Below are 24770 nucleotides of genomic sequence, written 5' to 3' on the forward strand. Positions count from 1 at the left end.
AGAAACTAACACAATATTGTAAAGCAACTCTATACACCCTCCCTCAAAAAAGAAATACTAGGAACTGAAATAAAGACTCCAGATAGATATGGCCTGATCAGTGGAGAAGGGGCATAAGTGAAGGGATATTATCCTCTGGGGTAGACTACAGTGACCACAGTCAATGTTTTCACATTTTCAACCAAGTGACCCTGGAGCTTTTTTGTCAATCAAGTGACCCTGGAGCTTCTTGTCATCTGATCCCTTAGGTTGTTTGTGTTTATCTGGAAGTCTTAATAAGGAAGACAAGAAGGAAATAACTGTCTTAACCAAAGTTAAGTTATAATTTCTGGCAAATATCAATATGGTATTTAGAGTTGTTGGGTTGTTTGTGGGCATCAAACAGCCTTTCTTCCTTCACATCCACAGCAAATGGACAGTATTATGTAACCCATTGAACAGAAAGGTGTGCAGAGTCTCTTGAGATCAGTCCATTCAGTTTCAAACAAGAGCTTCTGAGGGACCTGAGGTCTTGAGTTCTTTGCATAATTTTCTAGGTTTATCTACTTTATGAATAATGTTATTGGTTACATTTGAGTGACTGAGAGAAGAATATAAAAAGGAAAAAAATCCTCATTTAATCAGCTCAGTCACCCAAGTGATATTATAAAATAATTGCAGCAGTTACCCAAAAACTGGCTGATGGAAAAATGGCAGCATATAAGTTTTGCTACACTTTAATGACACATTAAGAAATCAGTGACCTCTGCTCTGCAGTCCTGATTTTGGTAAATTCTTCAGATTCAGTTAGTAAAACTAAAAAAGAGACTATTTTGGCTAATTCTCTGCCATAAGTTTGCTCTTGAGAAAATTTGAGTCTTTTTCTTAATGTTCATGTTTTATCATTAGAACACATGCATGTCTTTGTTTGAATTATTTTTATAGTTTTTAATAAAATATAATTGCTTTTCAGTGTTTTACTAGTTTCTGCTGTACAGTGAAGTAAATCAGTCATGTAGATATCCACATACCCCTCCCCTGCTCCTCACATTGCCTGGAGGAGATGGTGAAAATGAAAGTGTTAGTTGCTCAGAAGTGTCTGACTCTGTCACCCCATGGACTGTAGTCTGCCAGGCTCCTGGCTCCATGGAATTCTCCAGGCAAGAATCCTGGAGTGGGTAGCCATTCCCTTCTCCAGGGAATCTTCTTGACCTAGGTAGGGGTTGAACCCTGGTCTCCCACATTGTGGGCAGATTCTTTACTGTCTGAACCACCAGGAAATCAGCCATATGTATACATATATCTCCTCCCTCTAGGACCTCTCTCCGTCCCCCATCCCACTCCTCCAGGTCATTACAGAGCACTGAGCTGAGCTCCCTGAGCTACACAGCAGCTTTATGCTAGCTATTCACTTTACACAGACGCAGATGATACCACTGTAATTATAGAAAGCAAAGAGGAACTAGAGAGGCTCTTGATGAGGGTGAGAGAAGAGAGTGAAAAAGCTGGCTTAAAACTCAGTATTAAAAAAACTAAGATCATGGCATCCAGGCCCATAACTCCATGGCAAATAGAAGGGGGAAAAGTAGAATCAATGACACATTTCCTCTAACTGGGCTCTAAAATTACTGTGGATGGTGACTGCAGCCATGAATTTAGAAGACAACTGCTTCTTGGCAAGAAAGCTATTACAAACCTAGACAGTGCATTAAAAAGCAAAGACATCACTTTGTCAACAAAGGGCTATATAGTTGAGGCTATAGTCTTTCCAGTAGTCAAGTACAGAGATGAGAACTGGACCTATGCTGAAGAATTGATGCTTTTGAACTGTGGTGACGAAGAAGACTCTTGCAAGTCCCTTGGACAACTAGGAGATCAAACCAGTGGATCTTAAAGGAAATCAACCCTGAATACTCATTGGAAGGATTGATGCTGAAGCTGAAGCTGAAGCTCCAATACTTTGGCCACCTGATTTGAAGAGTTGACTCACTAGAAAAGACCCTGATGCTGGGAAAGATTGAGGGCAGGAGGAGAAGGGGATGACAGAGGATATGGTTAGATGGCATCACCAATTCAGTGGACATGAATTGGGCAAACTTTGGGAGATGGTGAAGGACAGGGATGCAGTCCATGTGGTCACAAAGAGTCAGACATGATTTGGTGACTGAAGAACAACAGTGTGGTAGTGTAAATATGTTAACTGTAATCTCCCAATTCATCTTATCTTCCCCTTCCCCTCCCTGAGCCCATATGTCCATTCTCTACCTCTGTATGTCTATTCCTGCCCTGGAAATTACCATGACATACCAAATTACCTGGAAATTGTATAGACATATAGAATGTGTCTCTAGTATATTCTTTGTGCCCTTTGAGCTTCCATAGCTGGGACTCTGACTGGCCTGCTCAGTCATGCCAGCTGTGGGGCTCCTTTTCTTATCTCCCCTTTAAAATTCTTTGTATTTAAATTTTTTTTCTTTTTTTCTTTTGTATTGGGGTTTAGCTGATTAATAAACAATGTTGCAATAGTTTCCAGTGTACAGCAAAGGGACTCAGCCCTACATATATATGTATCCATTCTCCCCCAAACTCCCTGCCAACATTTTTATTTCAAATGTGACTGGGAATTTCTATAGCTATTTATTGAATCCCTATTATGCAATAGTTGACTTGCTAACTTTTATATACATTATCTACTTTGACTTTTTACAACAATATCAAATTAGTATTATTATCCCCATTTAAGAGATTAGGGTTAGCAAGAAGATCCAACCAGTCCATTCTAAAGGAAATCAGTCCTGAATATTCATTAGAAGGACTGATGCTGAAGCTGAAATTCAAATACTTTGGCCATCTGATGTGAAGAACTGAGTCATTTGAAAGACCCTGATGCTAGGAAAGATTAAAGGCAGGAGGAGAAGGGGACAACAGAGGATGAGATGGTTGGATGACAACACCAACTCAACAGACATGAGTTTGTGTAAGCTCTGGGAGTTGGTGATGGACAGGGAAGCCTGGTGTGCTGGGGTCACAAAGCATCGGACACAAATAAGTGACTGAACTGAAGAGATTAGGAAATTGAGTCCCCCAGTGACCTCATGACATCATACAAATAGTGTGCTGAGGCACATGGATTTAACCTGTGCCCTCTAGCCTAATTGCAATGTCTTCCCACTACAACAAAATCATTTCTGTACCTAAAAAGTACATAAGCACCCTTTAGGAAGAGTCTTGTATGTTGTTCCAAAGAAAGACAAAGTCTGTAAAGTGTTTGACCTTGAGAAGACAAGCTCTTTTCAAAAGCCAAAGAAAAACAACTTCGTGTGTAGAACATCAACTCTGCAGCTGCATACTTCCTGTCTATTAATAGGTACACCATAATTTGTATCATTTTTATGCCATCTCCCCAAATATTCTACCCATTAATTCTTTGAAGTGTTTTAATCAGTCTTGTCATTCACACATTGAATTAAATCCAGTTTTATTCTCAGTGCGACCCTAAGTGCATGAATAAATTTGAAAAGTCCTCTGATGCCTAAGGGGCTTGCAAGACACCCCTCACCTGTCTTATTGGCCAGTGGAGTGTTGGTTACTACCACACTTATTTTTTTTTTAAGAATTTTAAATCCATTTTTAAGGTTTAAAAATTGAGTAGTTTTATATTGTTATTCCAGTCTGGCCCACTGGTCTTACATTTGTGAAGAGCATAATTACCTGTTAGAAATGGTCATAACTGCCTCCTGAAGACAGAACACCATCTTTATCCCAGTCTTCCTCTTTCTCCCTCTTTTTCCCATGTGATACTGAAGCTGTGTGTCAGGTTCCACTTATAACATAAAGGTGACTTCACTCATTTTTATTGTTTTTTTTTTGCCCCTGTAGTCATTTGAGTTTATGAAGTTCTTTCTTTCTGTTATTTGAAAGAGCTTTTTATTCTTAGAGTGATTTTGTGTATTCCAACACTTTGATAGAAGGACATCAAATTGATGTAGAAAACATGCCATAGCGAATGAGGGAAGCCGAGGTTGACATTGATTGACAGACTCCAGAATCTACCATTTCCACCTTGAGAATGAAACAAACAAACAAACAAACAAACAAACAAACAAAAAAAACGTGGAGAAATAAGATCCTATAGAGTTTAAATTTAAGTTTCTTCAGGAGACTATATGGGTTTGGTCTTTATTCTACTTTGGTTACTTGAAATTTGCTTTGCAATGTCTCCTAGAAAAAATATTGGAACATGAAGATTCAAATTTTATATTGTCTGTCTAACGTTCATAGATGTGCTTTCAAATAAACACAAAAACCTTATTCCATATCCTCTGATTAGCTTCTGAATATGGTACTCAAATTATGGAAAACAGATAGTTCATTTCTTTACATTTTGTGTGATTAGACTATATATATTAGATTATGTTATATATATTAGATATGTTAATGTATTATATATATTATATAATAATATATTAATATAATTAACTTATAAATTATTAATATATCAATATTATATCATTATTATATATCATTATATTATATATTATATAATATAATATATATATATGACTATAACAGTATATGAAGAAAGTGAAGTCGCTCAGTTGTGTCTGACTCTTTGTGACTCCATGGACTGTAGCCTACCATGCTCTTCCATCCATGGGATTTTTCACGCAAAAGTACTGGAGTGGGTTGCCATTTCCTTCTCCAGAGGATCTTCCCCACCCAGGGATCGAACCCGGGTCTCATGCACTGTAGGCAGGTGGCTGTCTGAGCCACCAGGGAAGTCCATAATGGTATATATACAGGTAAATATTTGATTTTTTTATAACCAAAGTGAATTAGTGCATTTTTCTACAAATCTCAGGAATTGGATGCCTAATCTTAACATTTAATTTTCTACAATGTTCTGTGTAGTATGGAGACCTCCAAGACAGACTTGTAACTAGGTGTATGAAAAGATGAATAGACTTGCCTCAGGCTGCAAAGTGATTTGAGGACGAGGATGAGAACTCAAATGAGTGTTAACGCTGCTATTTTTGAGCATTTACCACAGATCAGGTACCATGCTAAGTGACTATAACATCTCATTTAATTCTTGCTATTCTTTTGTGATATAGACATTACTTCCATTTTTCAACTGAAGATACTGTAGAATCTTAGAAATAAAATGATTTGCCCAAAGTAGCATAGTTAGAAACTGGGGATCTGGGATTTCAGAACAAATCCACGTGCTTTTAAAGCTTTATCCTTAAAGCACTACATCACACTACGTGGTCCTTGCCATACTTCCCCAATTCATAATTAGACACATTATTTTCTTTGTCTCAAGACTCAGAGCTGTAAATAATATGTGAATGGTGATGAAATACAACATTGATTTTGAATGTTTTGACAGCTGTGTTGAATTATTTGTAACTACAGAGAGAAGACCGCTATTAATTTGCTCCTTCGTGCTCTTATAAAAAAACTATTGCATCATATACTTTTCCTTGATCATTGTGCCATGGTGTTCTGCCTCCCAGTTCTTAGGTACAGACAAGATGATCCAGCTTGTGCTTACCTGAGTCTAGGTGGGTGGGGAGTTCAGCCCATCCATGTGTAATTTTCAAACTGCCTTATAAGATTCAATTCATTTCATATTAACATTAATGATGTATACTTGTTAAATTTAAGGTTGAGCTATATACTAAGTAACTAGACCTCTGCCCCTTCTGCCATGTGACCATAGGCAAGTTATCCCATATCTCTGGGCCTTAGTTTCCTCATTTGTGATGGAAATAATGGTACCCATTGCACAAGGGTATTATAGATCCCCTAGTATATTTCTGGAGAAGGCAATAGCACCCTACTCCAGTACTCTTACCTGGAAAATCCCATGGACGGAGGAGCCTGGTAGGCTGAAGTCCATGGGGTCGCTAAGAGTCTAACGCAACTGAGCGACTTCACTTTCACTTTTCACTTTCATGCAGTGGAGAAGGAAATGGCAACCCACTCCAGTGTTCTTGCCTGGAGAATCCCAGGAACAGGGGAGCCTGGTGGGCTGCCCTCTATTGGGTTGCACAGAGTCAGACACGACTGAAGCGACTTAGCAGCAGCAGCAGTATATTTCTGGCTCTAAATAGCTGCATATTCATTCAATGCCAGTTTCTTACCTACTTTTTTTTTTTTTTTAAACTATCAGTTAAACGGTATGTCCTTGCCATTCATTCAAAGACACAACTCAAAAAAAAAAAAAAAAAAAAGGAGAGGGGGAGGGCGTGTATAGCTTAACCCCATTCATTTTTAATTTTCTTGTCAAAGGCTGACTAATCAGTTTCCTAGTTGCATAATTAACAGAGACAAAGCCAGAGTCATTAACTAACAAAATCTTTAAAACGCAGAAGAGAAAAATGAAAAGCAACAAACTACCTAGAGTTAAAAGGTGATAAGAAACATCCTAAGCTGATTAAAACCTGTTGGCAGGTGGCTGAAACAAGTCCTTGGAGTGATTTCAAGGGGCTTTGTGATGCCTATTTCAAATTTGTTACTGAGATAGCTGATCTCTTCATAGTAAGAGAGGCAATGTTTCATGTTCTTTCAGTGCTGCGTTGGGCAGGTGGGGTGCTCTCAAGCTACAAAAAGCAGCAACAAGCTCTGTAAGCTATCTACTTTTCTGCAAAGACTTAAGGAAGATGAAAATCTACTTGTTTTGGAAACTGGCCACGGATTTTGTAATTGGCATCCCAGACTTTCACACATAGATGAAAGGCCTTCTGTTAGTCTCCGCTCTGCCCTCACCCTGTTGCAACTACCTAAATTACTTTTGAAAAGAGGAGGCTTGGTAAAGAATTCCTAGATTATCCACATTTTTCTCCTCTTTTTTTCTTAAATTCATGTTTTGCAGGACAAATGATACTGGCTTTCTTTCCTTCAAAGACCACTTGCCTGTCACTCAGATAGTTATCACTGATACGGACAGAACAAACTCAGAAGCTGCTTGGAGAATTGGTCCCTTGCGTTGCTATGGCGACCGTGAGTACTAAATTGAAAGAAGCTTTCTCTCTCCTTACATAAACTCAAGATGTTTTATTCCCTTATCCTTTTCCCCTGCAGTGTCCCCTAGTCCTGAAGTTATCCACATGCCCAGTGCTTTCCTATAACCCATTCCATGCTTAAGAATTTCTTTTTCATTTGCAGGACACTTTTGGAATGCGGTATCATTTTATACAGAAGCCTCTTACCTCCACTTTCCTACCTTCCATGCGGAATTCAGTGCTGATATTTCCTTCTTTTTTAAAACCACGGCTTTATCTGGAGTTTTCCTAGAAAACCTTGGCATTAAAGACTTCATCCGACTGGAAATAAGCTGTAAGTTTTCTCATTTATGAATCTAATGTAACTGATCAACAGAAGTTTTAATCTTATCTTTTCCACAAGCAACTAGTATATATTTCAACCATCAAGTTAATCTCCCTGGGTATCTGTGAAATTAGCAATGGTAATTTCTAGTTTCTTCTTATAGTTTTTATTATTACCTAGCAGTATTTAAAGAGTCATCCTCTCTTCAAACTAGTGCATCCCCTAAATTCCCATAGATATTTATTTGCAGTGTTCTTTATCTGATCCATGGGCATTTATTACATTTTTTTAAAGTTTTCACACCACTACAATCTCTATGGAATGATGAGAACACTAGTATTCTGCATTCTGTTTATACTTAGGGTCAACTTTGTTGCTATACTTTTGCTCTGCAAGGTGCTTCCTATTTCCCATCATCAGGAGTCTGTGCCTACACAATCATTGTTTCTCTACCACTTCACCATGAACAGGGGTGTATCTAGTGAATCTTATGTCAGGATGTGGATAATTATTTAACATTCCATTTCCTATAAACAAAGTATATTCAGAAATAATCATGAAGTTAAATGAAAGGTAATAGAACTGCAGATGGAGAAATGTTTTATTAATGAAACTTTGTATGTAATCACGCCAATAAAAAATTCCAGTAGAAAAAAGACAATACAATAATTTTAATCACCTTAATTAATTTTTTTATATAAAAGGGAAAATACCTACATATTGATCTGTCACATGAATAGTAGTAACATTAAAATTTCTGTTTCTTAGGCTTGGTTTGTGCGATTTTGTGAGTGATGTCATCAAAATTGATTTTCTTTGCATGTTCATGTTCAAAAGGGAGCATAATGAGATTTATCCATTCATCTCTCATACTGATCAAAGGGTACTTTTTATTAATTTTAAACTTAAAATATGTTGCACATTAAGCAATAGATATATACATTTTAGGAAAGATTGATTTTAAACATAAGGCTAAATTTGATAGACATTCATAAAAATTACATTTTACAATAAATTTCAGAAGCTGCAATGCTTTCTATTTTTTCACCACCAATGCTAGCAATTTCAAATATCTCCAAAATTAAAAAAAATATTCACTAAAATACTTGTATTAGAAAATTTATCATGGGTTACTATTCCATTTGGTAAAGCCTTACATATTTCCTAAGGACTTGGAATTACTTAAGCTCTCTTGGACTTCCCTGGTGGCTTAGACTGTAAGGAATCCACCTGCAATGCAGGAGACCCAGGTTCAACCCCGGGGTTGAGAAGAGCCCCTGGAGAAGGGAATGACAACCCATTCCAGTATTCTTGCCTGGAGAATTCCATGAACATAGGAGCCTGGTGGACTACAGTCTATGGGGTTGCAAAGAGTCAGACATGACTGAAAGATTAATACAAGCTCTCTTCAGGTGCAATTTGTGTTCACAGTCCCTGTGGTACTATACGTTCACCTATTTCAACAGTAGAACTAAGTTAAACAGTGATAGTACAGCAACTGTAAAAACAGAAAATCAAAACTTGAGTTCTTATTCTTAAAAACAAACACATATTTTAGTCTGCATGTTCAGGAGCCAATAATAAGTCAGGAGTTCTCTCTATTAACTTTCCTCTTGAATATAATATGTATTAAGTGGTAGACAATGTACTATTTGAACCTTACATATACATTATTAAAAAGTAATATCAACATCAGCATTTGTTACAAATTTTTTTCTTGGCAGAGGAACGTTTTATTGCTGGCGTTATTTAGAATTATTGGTGTATGGCAATAATAGAAAACCCATCTTTTAGTTGCTCTTGCTAGTTTCCTGATTCTCTGCCTTCAGTGAAGAATTCTTCTGCCCCTTTTTCTCATACACAAATTGGACTGCTCCATCTTGCCCTTATTAAAGTCATGACTAGGGAGATGTGTGCTTTTCATTAGGCATATCATTTACCTGGATCCAAATGGATATTTTTTTTGGTTTGATTGATGCAATTGACTGTATTACAGTAGTAATATGACTATATGAAATACCCTTGGAAGCTTAAGTAATGTCTTAGCAACAGAAACTTAGAAATTTGAGCACTCCAGAGAAAGATACAAAAGTGCTGGCTGGAAAAGATAGCTGAAGTCTCTGTATAAGTCTCCTGCAAAGCATGACACAGTTAAGTGTTTCTTCTGCAGTTACAGCACAGTACAAAAAAAAGATCTCTCTAATTGATAGTTTTAACCTTCTTTTACTCCAGTGATTTAGGCTGTTAATGGGAGGAAGCTCTTGTGGCTTTAGTGAGAAATAAGATCCCTCATATCTACCTTGGGCAAGTTCTAAATATGTGGAGTTGAGTGCCAAACATTTAATAATATGGATATAATAATCTCAATGTAAATTCAATAAAAATCAAGCCCTAAGGCCTTTCAATTCATTAAAGCAGCAGCAAATGGCATATTATCACAAGGTAATGAGCTATGATTTAGTATTAATTACATTTCAATGTCCGATTTGTTTGTACTTTCTGGTACTATATTTTGTCTTTTACATGATTCTTTCTTATGCTTTTTGTTTTACTATTATATTGTATAAAACTATTTTAATGCAAATGATACTAAATCTGATTGAAATTTAAAATCCAGTGATGTCATTGTTTGGTGTACACATTTCACCAGATCAGAGAACATGTGTTTTTCAAACTAAGATCTATGTAAACTTTTTCAAAGTACAAAGCCTCATATTTTTCAAAATATCTTGTTTTATGATTATTATTTGAAAGGAAAAACAGGACTTACTAGGTGGTCCAGTGGTTAAGAACCTGCCTGCCAATACAGGGCAAATGGGTTCAATATCTGGTCCAAGAAGATTCCATATGCAGTGGGCCAGCTAATTCTGTGTACCACAACTACTGAGCCTGTGCTCTAGAATTGAGAGCTGCAACTTCTGAAGCCCATGTGCCCTAGATCCTGTGCTCTGCAACAAGAGAAGCTACCACAATGAGAAGCCTGCCTACTGCAACTAGAAAGTAGCCCCAACTGCTCGCTACAACTAAAGAAAGCCTGTGCACAGCAATGAAACCTGACTTAGCCAAGATAAATAAATACATAAATAAATTTAAAACGAAAAACAAACAAGCATAGGGGAAGGGGTGGTGGATCTTTCATTTCTTACTAACAGCTTCATTCATTTTATGTCCTTTTTTTTTTTTAAAAACGTCCTCCTTCTGCTAGGCTATGATCTTCTTGTGCTTTGAGAATCCTTCCTCAAATAAGAAGCCTTTCTCATTTATTTGTTTCTTTGGCTGTACCAGGTCTCAGTTTCCACATGTGGGATCTTTATGGCAACATGGGGGATCGTTTGCTGAGACCTTCAAACTCTTAGTTGCAGCAGGAGGGATCTTAGTCCCCTGACAAAGGATCTAACTCAGCCCCGTGCATTGGGAGCAGAGAGTCTTAGACACTGGACCAGCAGGGAAATCTCCACTATATTTTTTAGATAGATGGAATTTTCATCCCAGAGATTCTTCTACATGTCAACTTCTTAGAAAGAAAATAGCCTTCGTAGTAGATTTCTCAGAGTAGATTTCTCTCCTCCCAAAGGAATGTTACTATGTAACTATCTGAACAGAAGTTTTCAAAATTGATGTGTCCAAATTGTTGAACATTGAATAACAAGTTTGCATAAAATTCTCAATCTATTACCTTCTGGGTCACTTCCAACTAAAGATCTTTCATTTTTATTTTGTAACCTTGAGATTAGTCTATACTCTATGAAACACAAGATACTTTATGTCCTCAAGTCTTAATGGATTTGTTTCAAATGTGACAAAAATAATAGCTATTTTGACAATTAGCTCACAATTGCTGTGTGGGTAAAAATAGATATTTTGGGGTACATGAGGGGAGCAGAAGAAAATGGCTGTTGAGAACAGTTTGGCATCATGAAAAGAGACTATTGTTGATAATACAGTGTGGATTCTAATTTCTGTTTCTTGAACTATAAATTGTGAAGAAGTTCTTCATCTCTTCATTGCTTATTTGTGCAAGATGGAATTGGTGACACCCATATGCCAATCAGACACATTTGACTATAATTAAAAAAAAAAAATTCACTCTGAACTGGTAAACGCAAGAATGGGAATCCACTGGTAACAGGGCATGTGACTAAGTACAGAATTGGTGGGATACTTTATTTCTGGTTAGATTCAGCAGTAAACAAATGTTCAATTCAGTTGCTCAGTCGTGTCTGACTCTTTGCGACCCCATGAATCTCAGCATGGCAGGTCTCCTTGTCCATCACCAAATCCCAGAGTTCACTCAAACTCATGTTCATCAAGTCGATGATGCCATCCACCCATCTCATCCTCTGTGCTCCTGTTCTCCTCCTGCCCCCCAATCCATCCCAGCATCAGAGTCTTCTCCAGTGAGTCAACTCTTCGCATGAGGTGGCCAAAGTACTGGAGTTTCAGCTTCAGCATCATTCTTTCCAAAGAAATCCCAGGGCCGATCTCCTTCAGAATGGACTGGTTGGATCTCCTTGCAACTCTCAAGAGTCTTCTCCAACACCACAGTTCAAAAGCATCAGTTCTTTGGCACTCAGCCTTCTTCACAGTACAACTCTCACATCCATACATGACCACTGGAAAAACCATAGCCTTGACTAGACGGACCTTTGTTGGCAAAGTAATGTCTCTGCTTTTGAATATGCTATCTAGGTTGGTCATAACTTTTCTTCCAAGGAGTAAGCGTCTTTTAATTTCATGGCTGCAATCACCATCTGCAGTGATATTGGAGCCCCAAAAAATAAAGTCTGACACTGTTTCCCCATCTATTTCCCATGAAGTGATGGGCCCAGATGCCATGATCTTCATTTTCTGAGTGTTGAGCTTTAAGCCAACTTTTTCACTCTCCTCTTTCACTTTCATCAGGAGGCTTTTTAGTTCCTCTTCACTTTCTGCCATAACAGTGTTGTCATCTGCATATCTGAGATTATTGATATTTCTCCTGGAAATCTTGATTCCAGCTTGTGCTTTATCCAGCCCAGCGTTTCTCATGATGCACTCTGCATATAAGTTAAATAAGCAGGGTGACAGTATACAGCCTTGACCTACTCCTTTTCCTATTTGGAACCAGTCTGTTGTTCCATGTCCAGTTCTAAATGTTGCTTCCTGACCTGCATATAGGTTTCTCAAGAGGCAGGTCAGGTGGTCTGGTATTCCCATCTCTTTCAGAAATTTCCACAGTTTATTGTGAATGATGGAGTCAAAGTCTTTGGCATAGTCAATGAAGCAGAAGTAGATGTTTTTCTGGAGCTTTCTTGCTTTTTCCATGATCCAGTGGATGTTGGCAATTTGGTCTCTGGTTCCTCTGCCTTTTCTAAAACCAGCTTGAACATCTGAAAGTTCACAGTTCACACATTGCTGAAGCCTGGCTTGGAGAATTTTGAGCATTACTTTACTAGTATGTGAGATGAGTGCAATTGTGTGGTAGTTTGAGCATTCTTTGGCATTGCCTTTCTTTGGGATTGGAATGAAAACTGACCTTTTCCAGTCCTGTGGCCACTGCTGAGTGTTCAAATTTGCTGGCGTATTGAGTGCAGCACTTTTACAGCATCATCTTTCAGGATTTGAAATAGCTCAACTGGAATTCCATCTCAGGCTCAATAAAGAACAGAAATGGTATGGACCTAACAGAAGCAGAAGATATTAAGAAGAGGTGGCAAGAATACACAGAACTGTACAAAAAAGATCTTCATGACCAAGATAATCACGATGGTGTGGTCACTCATCTAGAGCCAGACATCCTGGAATGTGAAGTCAAGTGGGCCTTAGAAAGCATCACTACAAACAAAGCTACTGTGATGCTTTCTAAGGCCCACTTGACTTCACATTCCAGGATGTCTGGCTCTAGGTGAGTGATCACACCATGGTAATTATCTTGGTCATGAAGATCTTTTTTGTACAGGTCTTCTGTGTATTCTTGCCACCTCTTCTTAATATCTTCTGCTTCTGTTAGGTCCATACCATTTCTGTCCTTTATCAAGCCTATCTGAGAGCCTTAGAGAACAGTAAATGTTAATACTAATACTAAGTACTTTTATACTAAATGGCTAAGTATTTACTTTGATTAAACATAGTTCAGTTCAGTTCAGTTCAGTCACTGAGTCATGTCTGACTCTTTGCGACCCTGTGAACTGCAGCACGCCAGGCCTCCCTGTCCATCACCAACTCCCAGAGTCCACCCAAACCCATGTCCATTGAGTCGGTGATACCATCCAACCATCTCATCCTCTGTCATCCCCTTCTGTTCCTGCTCTCAATCTTTCCCAGGATCAGGGTCTTTTCAAATGAGTCAGCTCTTCGCATCAGGTGGCCGAAGTATTGAAATTTCAGCTTCAACATCATTCCTTCCAATGAACTCCCAGGACTGATCTCCTTTAGGATGGACTGATTGGATCTCCTTGCAGTCCAAGGGACTCTCAACAGTCTTCTCCAAAACCATGGTTCCAAAGCATCAATTCTTCAGCGCTCAGCTTTCTTTATAGTTCAGCTTTCACATCCATACATGACCACTGGAAAAACCATAGTCTTGACTAGAAGTACCTTTTTGGCAAAGTAATGTCTCTGCTTTTTAATATGCTGTCTAGGTTGGTCATACCTTTCCTTCCAAGGAGTAAGCATCTTTTAATTTCATGGCTGCAATCACCATCTGCAGTGATTTTAGAGCCCCCAAAAATAAAGTCAGCCACTGTTTCCACTGCTTCCTCATCTATTTGCCATGATGTGATGGGACTCGTGCCATGATCTTAGTTTTCTGAATATTTGAGCTTTAAGGCAACTTTTTCACTCTTCTCTTTCATCAAGAGTCTCGTTAGTTCTTATTCACTTTCTGCCATAGTACTAAGTGCTTTATATTCATTATTTAATTATGCTTTCAAATTATCCTATGTATAATATTATGTTTGACTCATAGTCCAAAATGCAGATGAGGACATAAATCTTGAGCTGGTAAATAACACACCCAGAGTCACCCAGTAAGATTCAGAATCCAGGATTCAATTCTCTGTTCATTTGAACAAGTCCTTATTCTGCTTTGCAAAACTACCTCAAAGACCAAGAATGTTAGAAATCGAAAAAATAGCATTAATTTCCTTCTTGTTTTGAAGCATAGGACATTCAGCAAGTCTTTACAACTGAATGCAAAGTTGTATGTGCTTTTTTCTTTTTTCTGGAGGTATGTTTGTCATCAGATTCTCAGAGAGTCCATGCCTCCAAAAAATTTTAGCAATATTTCATTTCATTTATGGCTGTCATTTTACAGGTGAATACATGAGAGGTCAGAGAGGTTGATAGACTACAGTAAGATCTTGCCTCTTCTTTATTCCATTATGGTTCCTGATATGTCTCACATGCCTGACTTTAAGGACACAGAGTTGGTGTCACAGTTCAAGGAAGCAAGGGCTTTGTATAGAAGCTTTAGATAGTTTTTCTAATTGCTTAGGAGTACTGCGTATTCAATTGCTCATGCTTATGGTACTTTCCTCCACTTGACATGCCCCTTCTTTGCCAGTCTTCTCTAATGTACACCATGAGCTCATTTTGTTTCATTTGTCTCTGCTTAGCACAAGCTTGATTTGGTAAAAACCCACCCAAAGACTCAAGTAACTCCTTAACTTTGTCTTGAACCATACGGTATAAATAATGAGGGAGGATATTTGTCAGACTGTTGGGAAAAGGAAAGGCAGGAAGGTAAATTAATGATAAAGGTAATGCTACCACAGGGCCACCAGCTTTCCCATCTTGGGCCACTGGGCTATGTCTATCCCCCCAGAAAATAAGAGCTAGTTCATGTTGGTCTCAAGTGTCCAGTCCACCAAGTCACTAGCCAATGTTGGATGTATCACCATGTATTCACTTTTTAATTTCATTCAGTTTTTTTGAAGAACCTATATTATACTGATTTATATCCAGAGTTGACTGCCCAGGTAGGGCTTGCATAGGTTTTGAGGATGAACGATTTGTCACAGGACAAGTGGGTTAAAAAGTGAGCTCCAGAGACACATCACCGGGATTTAAATACCAACTCTGCCGACTCTGGGTTGGAGTAATTTATCAGCTATCTGTGGATCAGTTCCCTCCTTTCTCATAGGATTGTAATGAGTTGATTAATGAAAACTGCTTAGCAGAGTGCCTGGATCATGGTAAGCACTCAGTAAATGTTGGCTATTATTATTACATTTCACTGATCCTTCCCTAGTTCTAAGAATGAGTTAAGCATAGTTAGTCTTGAGTAGTGACTTGAATAAAGTTAAATAATAATAATATTAGATGTTTTTTAAGGACTTAATATCTTGATGTAAAATTAAAAGAATAAGAAAATCGCAAAGTTGGATGTAGTATGTGCAATGTAACATTTTAATGAATGAAATTTTAGTTTGATGAGAGCTTCCTGTATACAAGGCCCAGTCCTAGGTTCTGGTTTTCCAATAAATGAGGTATTCATCTAGAGTTTTCAGACTAACTGAGAGACAGACCATAAACAGATCATTATACAACAAAGGGATAAATGTTGAAGTAGAGATAAGCACAGTCTGGAAACATAACATGGAGTTAAGGATGGCAGGGGGTGGAGAGCAGACAGAGCTGTGCAGCCAGCCCTCCACAAAGATGTGCTGTCTGTGTGGAACTTAATATCCACAAGATCAGCTTTGCAGAAAGGCTTTTAGCGAAATCTTTAGCAGCCCTCCCCATCAGTCTCACCAGTCCTCACCTGTGTTTTTAAAGAGAAATGCATTTATCTTCACCCTCTCAGTAATTGTTTATTTGGTCTCTGGATGAGCAGAGCTTCAAGGTGGCACTGGTGGCCTGATAAGAAACAGGAAATGGCTCAGTGGGACAACTTTGTTCTTATTTAATCTTTTCATTGTTGAATCAGATTTGCTCCCTTCAATTCTGTTTCCTTTAATGCATAGACTTATGAGGCAAAGACAATTGATCTAGGTTGATAAATCATGTTGGTAATAATAACTATTATTGTTGAGTTCATCCTACATGTCAGGCACAGTTCTAGCAACTTTGTCAGGATGAATTTATAAACAACCTGACAACTAGTTAATATTTTATTCTCATTTTACAAAGGAGAAGACTAAGTGATAATGTTCTCATTTTACAAAGGAGAAGACTAAGAGCTAACAAGCTTGAAAACTTGCCTTAGGTTATGATGGCTCCAGAGTCTGTGTCTCAAATCCCATTAAAAAAATATTTATTCATTTGTCTATATTTTGGCTTGCTGGGTCTTCATTGTGTGGAGTGTACTTCTTATCGTGGTAGCCTCTCTTGTGGTGGAGCATGGGCTTCAGTAGTTGTGGCTCACAGGCTCTAGAGCACTGGCTCAATAGTCGTGTTGCACGGGTTTAGTTGTTCCATGGCATGTGGGATCTTCCCAGAGAAGTAATCAAACTCCTGTCCCCTGCATTGGCAGGCAATTTCTTAACCACAAGACCACTAGGGAAGCCCTCAAATCTCATTTTTAAACCTTTTTTCTTATTGCCTCTCTTTGGGGTCATGGTTCACATTCACCAGGAGGGAAAATCAAATTCTCTCAAATTTGAAATCCTCATATTGAAATATTCTTTATCAAGGTCTGCTTTCTATTAAAATTTAAAGGTTGAGGATGGTATGATTCAGGGTGATGTTTGACCTTTGGTATTGCTGAAAATTCAGATCTGTTAGTTGATGATCTTGTCAAAGAAATACACATATCCTATTTTGGGAGTAAAAAAGGGGGGACCATCAAAAGGTTCTGAGAAGAAAGGAAGGTCTGGAATATGAAGGTTCCTGTTCCTGAAAGGGGACTGTCTTCTCCTCAAATTCAATTTATTATTTTCTTCTCCACATCCTTCAGATGTAGATGTCTTACATAATAATGGAAAATATAAGAAGATATACTAAATTAAAGAAAAATGATGAAGATTCTAATTACTGAGGAATCTTTGAACAAATTATTTCTACTTTCATTTTTTTGCCCATAAAATGGAAGTTAAAAATGATACTTTTTTTCATAGAGTTGTTCTGAGGATTAAAATGAGAGCATCTATGGTCAGTGCTTAGAAAAGTGCTCAGCAGAGTTCACTGTATGTACTGTGCTGCTGCTACTTCTTTTTGTTTTTCAGGGATGATAGTAACATCGTCACTACCACCAAAACCACTACCACCACCACCATCCTCACCAGTATGACCAACACTATCCTTTCAAACATCATTACCACCACTGTCGTCATCACCACCACCATCCTTACCAATATGACCATAACCACTCTCCTCACCACCATCCTCACCAGTATGACCAACACTATCCTTTCAAACATCAGTACCACCACTGTCGTCATCACCACCACCATCCTTACCAATATGACCATAACCACTATCCTCACCATTATCATCACCATCATTACCACCACCTCTGCCACCATCATGACCACCATTATCTTCCTATCATCATCATCATCATCATCATCATCATCATCATAGGTGCATTATACCCAACAGCTTCTTCTTGTCCAATACAATAAGAAGATTATTTTAGAAGGGTAGAAAGAGTCATGAAAAAAAATCCCTGTGTGGGGAGTTGAGGGGGAGGGAGAGTGGTATTTGACTTAGATACTGCCAATTCCAGTGATGCAGATAAGGCACTTAAAATTTCTGAGCCTCATTTTGAAAAAAAATTCAGGGATAGCATGAATGCTTGTATCATATGTATTGAAAAAATAATACATTACAGAATAATAATATATAATACATATAATAATGTTATAAATATATGAAATGCATTACTATAATACACATAATGAATAAGCAAAGCAGTGGACTTTCCAGAGTGTGCTCTTCTCTCTGTAGGAGGGTGTCGTCTTAGCTAACCCAGGATCTATAGCTATCTATAAGCACACAAGTGAAGTCAGAACAGATCTGCAAAATCTAGCACCTTGGCACTGGTGTATTTTATCAGATTGGCATCAGTGGCCCTGGTCCCTATTCTATTTCCTGAATTTTCACAATGAGAACAAATGAGGGAAAAAGATGGAGCTTGGGATTTAGTAGTTGGTAGTTATTATTATCAATGGAAATTTCAATACTGCAGGTATTTCAACCGAAGTCCTCCCTACCTAGCATTTATAATCGTTTTACCATTCGCTCAGAATATGCTTGTGTCCTAAATGCACTGACAACTCCCTTCATCTTTCTACTTGTTTCCATTTTTGGTTTCAGCTCCTTCTGAGATCACTTTTGCCATTGATGTTGGGAATGGCCCCATAGAGCTCATAGTCCAGTCTCCTTCTTCTCTGAATGACAACCAATGGCATTACGTCCGGGCAGAGAGGAACCTCAAGGAGACCTCGCTCCAAGTGGACAACCTCCCGAGGATGACCAGGGAGACCTCAGAAGAGGGCCATTTCCGGTTACAGCTCAACAGCCAGCTGTTTGTAGGTAGGGGACATCTTAAGGTGCCCTTTGTGCTAAAAACCCTACATGACCACAGTGGAATTGGGCCCAAGGAGTATTACTATTTTATTTTAGTCCTAGAAATGATTACAGTATTTCATAAAGCATTTAAAATTACAGATGTAATTTTACAAATTCTTCCTTTCTAGATTCATTAGCTTCAAGAATGAAAGATTGCCATTGCTTAGCAAAGTTTGCAGGGGTCTCAGACTCTTTTTGTATCTTTTCTCCTTGTTCATATTGTACCTTTAGATGTCTAGGGACTCCTATTATTTTTCATCCTTGTAATCAAAATATACTCTCAGAAAAAGGAGTGCAAGCTATTTAAACCTTTTTAGATGTTGACTCTGTCAGTGGGCTACAATTCACCTTTCTTAGTGACACCTAACTCCTGATGATTTTTGATAACCATGTAATGATATATGTTATAGCATCTTCAAGGGATTTGGGGAATCAACAATATGGCAGGGGAGGGAACTAGAGGTTTTTAAGCTAAGAACTTCTTTAATACTCCCAGAAATCACATCCCTTAGGTGGCTGCCTGATACTTGCACAGAAAAATAGCCTGGTCCCCAAGCATACATCTCCCCACTGATCATTCCCTCCTTGAGACTCAGAATCAGCCTTTAAATAAGTTGCTCATCTGAGCTGACTGCCATTGCTGGCAATAGGGCCTGGGGGGCTCAAACATCTTTCACTGAGCCTTTCATTCATTCTTTCCATAAATATTAAGTGAGTACCAAAAACAAATCAGGTTCCTTGTTGGATGGTGGGAATTGAAAGATGACTTATGCAATAAAACATCTTTTTCAAGTGCTCACTGTGTGTGTGTGTGTGTGTGTGTTGTGTGTGTGTGTGTGTGTGTGTGTGTGTTGTGGGAGACAGAGAGAGACAGAAATAGAGAGAATTTCACCACATTAGTCCATATAGGAAAAGAAAGGTTCACATTATTGCTATAATTTAGGAGGGATTCTTTGAAATTAGGTTGAGCAGGGCATATATAGGTTTAAAGTACAAAACAGAGCTGTAAATGTTAGGTATATTGTATTATTATCAAAGCCAAGACACTGCTCTTATCTGAAACTTGAAATTCAGATGCTTAGAACAGTAGTACCAATAAGTTCCAAAATTTGCCAGTATACCCAGGTTTAAGTTTTTTTCCTTATGTATTTATTTTATCAGCTCACACTATATAGCTTTACTGCTAGTAATGAAATGTCATCAACTATCAATGGATGTATCTTAATTGCTTTCTTGAAATCCGGGTCTGTGCAACTTTTAACTCTGAGTAAAGTTGTCACTAAGAACACACCAACTAAAAGAAAAGAAGTAACAGAATATGTAATCTGTCTTTCCAACAGTAATCATATTTCTTTCTTCATCTATCATGTTTTACATATTCAGCAGAAGCTAAGACATAAGTGATTAAGAGCATTTTTATGAATGATGATGAAAAGGCATTCACTTAATTAACCTACATAAGCGATATGATTTACTATTAAAATGTATATTTTTAATTTATATTGATGTCTTAATTCTATTTAAACATAACATTTTATTGCTCTGAATAAGTTTGCTAGTCATCAAGATTTAATGTCTTTTTTGGTATAATCAATTCAAGTACTTTGCAATTTTCATAAATTATATTCCATGCCAAAGTTTAATTTATCTTCAGGCTATATTGATGAATCTTTCTGGTTGAAAGGTGTGTATAAAGATGGAATTTTTCAATCCCTTCATGCAAATTTCATGTAGTTATGAAATTATCATACAGCTTGAAAATGTGACAAACTTTGTGCAAGTTGAAAGTGAAAAGAGGCAGCTGTGTTTCTTGCAGGTTTTAATCTCTAGACATTTCTGTTAAATTGATCACAAATGCAGTGAATAAAAGCTTGTCTATGGGTCTGGAGGAGACACCTTGCTCAAGCTGCTGCCAAGGTCAGCTACTGCAAGAGCACCTGTTTCTGTTATGTTTCTTTCTAATAAGTTCCATCTCAGATGTTACTATGCTTTATTGAATTTGGCTTAATATACTTGAAGAAGAAAAAATGCCATTGGAGGTCATTTAGTCTGTTGGTTTGAATTTTACTGTTTAATGTTCAGTCTGCTTAGAAATGTTGGGTGGCAAAAAAAAAAAAAAAAATTGAAGTCTTGATATTTCCATTTTGTATGGTTCAGGGGTTAAAAAAACAAACAAGCAAACAAACAAACAAAAACCCTCTACTTAGCTAGAGCAGCCAAAATTAATTGCATTCTCTATCATTCAGAAATTTTGTCCCTGGATTTTTATACTTGCTAGGCAGAAAAACTATGATTGCTGTGTGCTTTTTTCCTTTAATTTTTTAAATTGAAGTATAGTTGAATTACAATGTCGTGTTAGTTTCAAGTGTATAGCAAAGTGACACCATTCTACGTATCCATATAGGCATTCTTTTTCAGGTTCTTTTCTGAATATAGGTTATTACAAAATATTGAGTATAAGTCCCTGGTGCTATATAGTAGGTCCTTGTTGGTTATCATTTGGTTAACTGGATAGATTGAATGTGACGTTACTTAAATATTCATTTGGATATGTCTGTCTAGACACTTTTAACCACTGAAGGATCTTTCAATCAAAACAGACTGTGGTTCAGCATGGTAATCACTGGTATTGCTGTTGTGTCCATGAGTGCTTCCTAAGTACCAGATTGAATTTTATAGAATGGATGCACCTCTTAGCAATGCTCCTGTCATTGGAATGTGAAATGTTGAAGTGCTGATACCCAAGTCAATGCATGCTGGATTCCCAGAATCAATATTGTAACTGCAGACTTTTATTTCCCTGGTAGTTAGGGACAGTTGCAACCATGCCATTTCAGTGGTGGCATCTTTTGAATAGAGTAGGAGAAATTTCGTAACACGAGCTTCTGAGATGAATGCAGCAAGCTTGGGATTGTTTCAGCTTTAAAACCCTTGGCTGCATAATCCCTCTCTTTTGCTATTCCTTACTCCTCTGTCCATGGGATTCTCCAAGTAATCCCATGGACAGAGGAGACTGGTGGGCTACAGTCCGTAGGGCTGTAAAGAGTTGGACACTACTGAGTGACTTAGCATGCATGTTCTAGCTTTTCAAGTCAATATGAGGATGAGGCAAGAGAAATCTAAGAAGTAGCACCTTTTACTAAAAGTGAAATGAAGAGATCTAGGTTTGAACTCCAGGTCAACTGCCATCAGATCTTGGGACACTAGTAGGAAAGCAACTAGCCTAAATGGACACATTGTCTTTATTTGCAGAATGAAATTGATGAGTATGGTAATGGAACTCTTACAACTTGTGGATATGCTATCATCTCCATGTGTATGTTAGACATGACAATTATGCTTACCCTCATGCCTGTGTGTATGTAACAGCAAGGAAAATATCTCATTGTCCCCAAATCTGACGTCTAATCTTTCCTAATATGTTGGGATTATAGTCTAGACACTGTAGAGCTGTGAGACTGAGCCTTATTTTGTGTTACTTTACTTTTTTCTTACCTTTTTGGCCTTTTATGAACCTTTTTTTTTCTTTTTCTTCCTTTTTTTTGGCTCAGCTGCTTTATTTGTATCAAAATAAATTGAAGTAACTCCCACTTAGAACTCCTTGGGGAAAATATCACATTAACTTGATAAATCATAAAGTTGCAGAGTCTCACCCTGCCCCTCTGTGCTGCGCCTGCTTCCACACCAGTTGGGAATTATTATTCCTATTTTCAGATGAAGCATGTCAAACGTGGCGAGGTCAGCGGTGAAGGCAGGCAAAGCAGTGCTCATTTGCTCTGTGCCCTGACACGTCATGGTGCCAGAGTCTCTCTGTGAAATAGTTACTTACATTTACTCTTGAGAGTGCCCCACAAGGATGGCTTTCCTGACACAGGCCAGAAGAGTTTTCTATCAGAAAAGATGTATGTCTGCACAGGAGGAGATATACATCCTTTTCACATTAAGGAAGAATTAGGAAATCACCTTTAAGCATATTTGTTACGCAAAACCATTGTTGTGTGAAGGACGTCAATGGTGAGAAGTGAAGATATCATTGTCTTTCTACATCCTATACTTTCTGATGATAAGGTCTGATTTACCAAAAGTTTTTTTCAAAGCTAAATATGTCAAGTATACTTGAATCATTTTAGCAAAAAATATTAATACAGGATTTCTAATATTTCTTGTAATAGTTCAGTAAGAGGAGGTGTCCTGATTCATTTAAGAAGTTCATAGCAGACCTCAGTACACTAGCAGGCAAGTCCTATGAATGCTTTGCTTCCTCAGTGCTTCTATGATAAAGAAAAAAACAAGAGCCACCTGCTTCCTCTTGCACTTTTTTTTTTCCCCAACACCATATATGCTCCACAAAATCAGATTCTTAGAATTTGAACATACTAAAAAAAAAAAACAAAACAAAAAAACACTAGTTCTTTTTATTGACAGAGAAGTAAATGATTAAATGACTCTTCCAGTGACTTACCTGGCAGTCCAATGGTTAAGACACTGCACTTCTAATGCATGGAGCAGGGGATCAGTCTCTGGTTGGTGAAGTAAGATCCTGAATGTTGTGCAGCACAGCCAAAAGGGAAAAAGAAAAAACAAAAAAGCAAATGATTCCTTCCACTACATGATGCCTCATTTTGAAGTTGTTGATCATTGTTAAATCCACCCTGAAGCCCATGTTAGTTTTTTCTGCTCCCAATATTCCAAAACCCTTTTGGAAATGTTTATCAACAATCTCTAAAACTTTAACTGAAGCTCATTTTGTCACATACTGGCTGCATTGGATTGTTAATGGGCCATTGATGGAGAATGTAGACTTTTCTTATTCGGTTTCACTGTTTACATTTTTAATTCTGCCTTTGAGAAAACATATGTCAAAGCATGCCATCTTTTTTTTTAAAGAGAAGTACAACATGGCATCATTTTTCTCAGGCAGCCCAGGGAGAAAAGCCCTGAGATTTGGACCGCAACAAAAACTCAATAATGGAAGCAGTCATTCCGATTACCCTGGCACCTCCGGTCATCAAAATCTGTAACTCAGTAAAGAAACAAAACATTAATACAGAACTGTTTATGTGGAGCCAGGGTGATAGTTATAAAAAGGAACTCAAACCAGACCTTTCTGAGAAATAAAACAGTACTCTCTGGACATTCAAGGACCTAAACTGAGGGAAATGAGAAGCTGCTTGTCTTTTCCAAAGCCAAGATGCTATTGAGCTTACGTAACTAGGACGTCCAGGGAAGCTTCAGTTTAGAAAAGAATGGACCCAGCCAGGCATGCTGATGCTGCAATGCTGCCTATAACTTGTTTCATATCTGCAAGGCTCTGGCAACAAAGCTGATGACTAAGAAGAGGAGAGAAGAAAGCCTTGGAGGAGAGTAATGGAGCAGAAGAAGACATCATCAAACCCTCTGAACATGTGACTGGCAGATTTACACTCTGGTCTCATTGTAGTATCAAATTTCTTCTGATTCAGAGAGAAAAGAATTTGGCTTCAGCGCCACTTGTGTTGGGGAAGACAATTCTGTAGAAGAGGTGAAAAGTGCCATGTTTTAATTCAGCTTCCTGCTTCATCATCCATGTCTCAGGCTAAAGATTAAGGGTCATCGCAGGCCCTATCTGTGATGTGTAGAGAGGCTGAGGAACCTGAGGTAGGCAGTCTCTGGGATGTGCTGCCCAGGTACCCATTCAAGAAGGCTCTGCCACTGGGAGTGCTGTTGGAAGACAGTCTTTCTCTGTCTGTCCTTTCAGCTACTGCACCTGCTGCCAAGATACACCCAGACAACAGTCAGTTGACTCCAGAATACAAAGACCCAACCATTTTGGCCCAAGGAAGCAAATCTCTGATCGATTTTTCTTGCTCTGCCACTCTCCATGGGGCTGTTCTAGATGGTCAGACCTGTCCCAGAGCTCACTTCTCTGCCCATTTATGCTTCTTTCCCCTCTGGATCAAAGATGTGTTTCCTAAAGTTTCCCC

The 24770-nt window shown here is 38.1% G+C and overlaps 1 protein-coding gene across 1 annotated transcript in view; it reads left to right on the forward strand.

The window, feature by feature from the left end:
- Positions 1–24770, forward strand: part of CNTNAP5 (contactin associated protein family member 5) — a 1031770-nt gene that overhangs the window by 839678 nt on the left and 167322 nt on the right. Inside the window, exons 15-17 of the mRNA XM_070769229.1 lie at positions 6860–6987; positions 7153–7323; positions 18553–18771. Coding sequence (XP_070625330.1) covers positions 6860–6987; positions 7153–7323; positions 18553–18771 — 518 coding nt within the window. The remainder of the gene's footprint in view (positions 1–6859; positions 6988–7152; positions 7324–18552; positions 18772–24770) is intronic.

This window comes from Bos indicus, chromosome 2 (genome assembly GCF_029378745.1).
Source record: "Bos indicus isolate NIAB-ARS_2022 breed Sahiwal x Tharparkar chromosome 2, NIAB-ARS_B.indTharparkar_mat_pri_1.0, whole genome shotgun sequence".
Taxonomy (NCBI): domain Eukaryota; kingdom Metazoa; phylum Chordata; class Mammalia; order Artiodactyla; family Bovidae; genus Bos; species Bos indicus.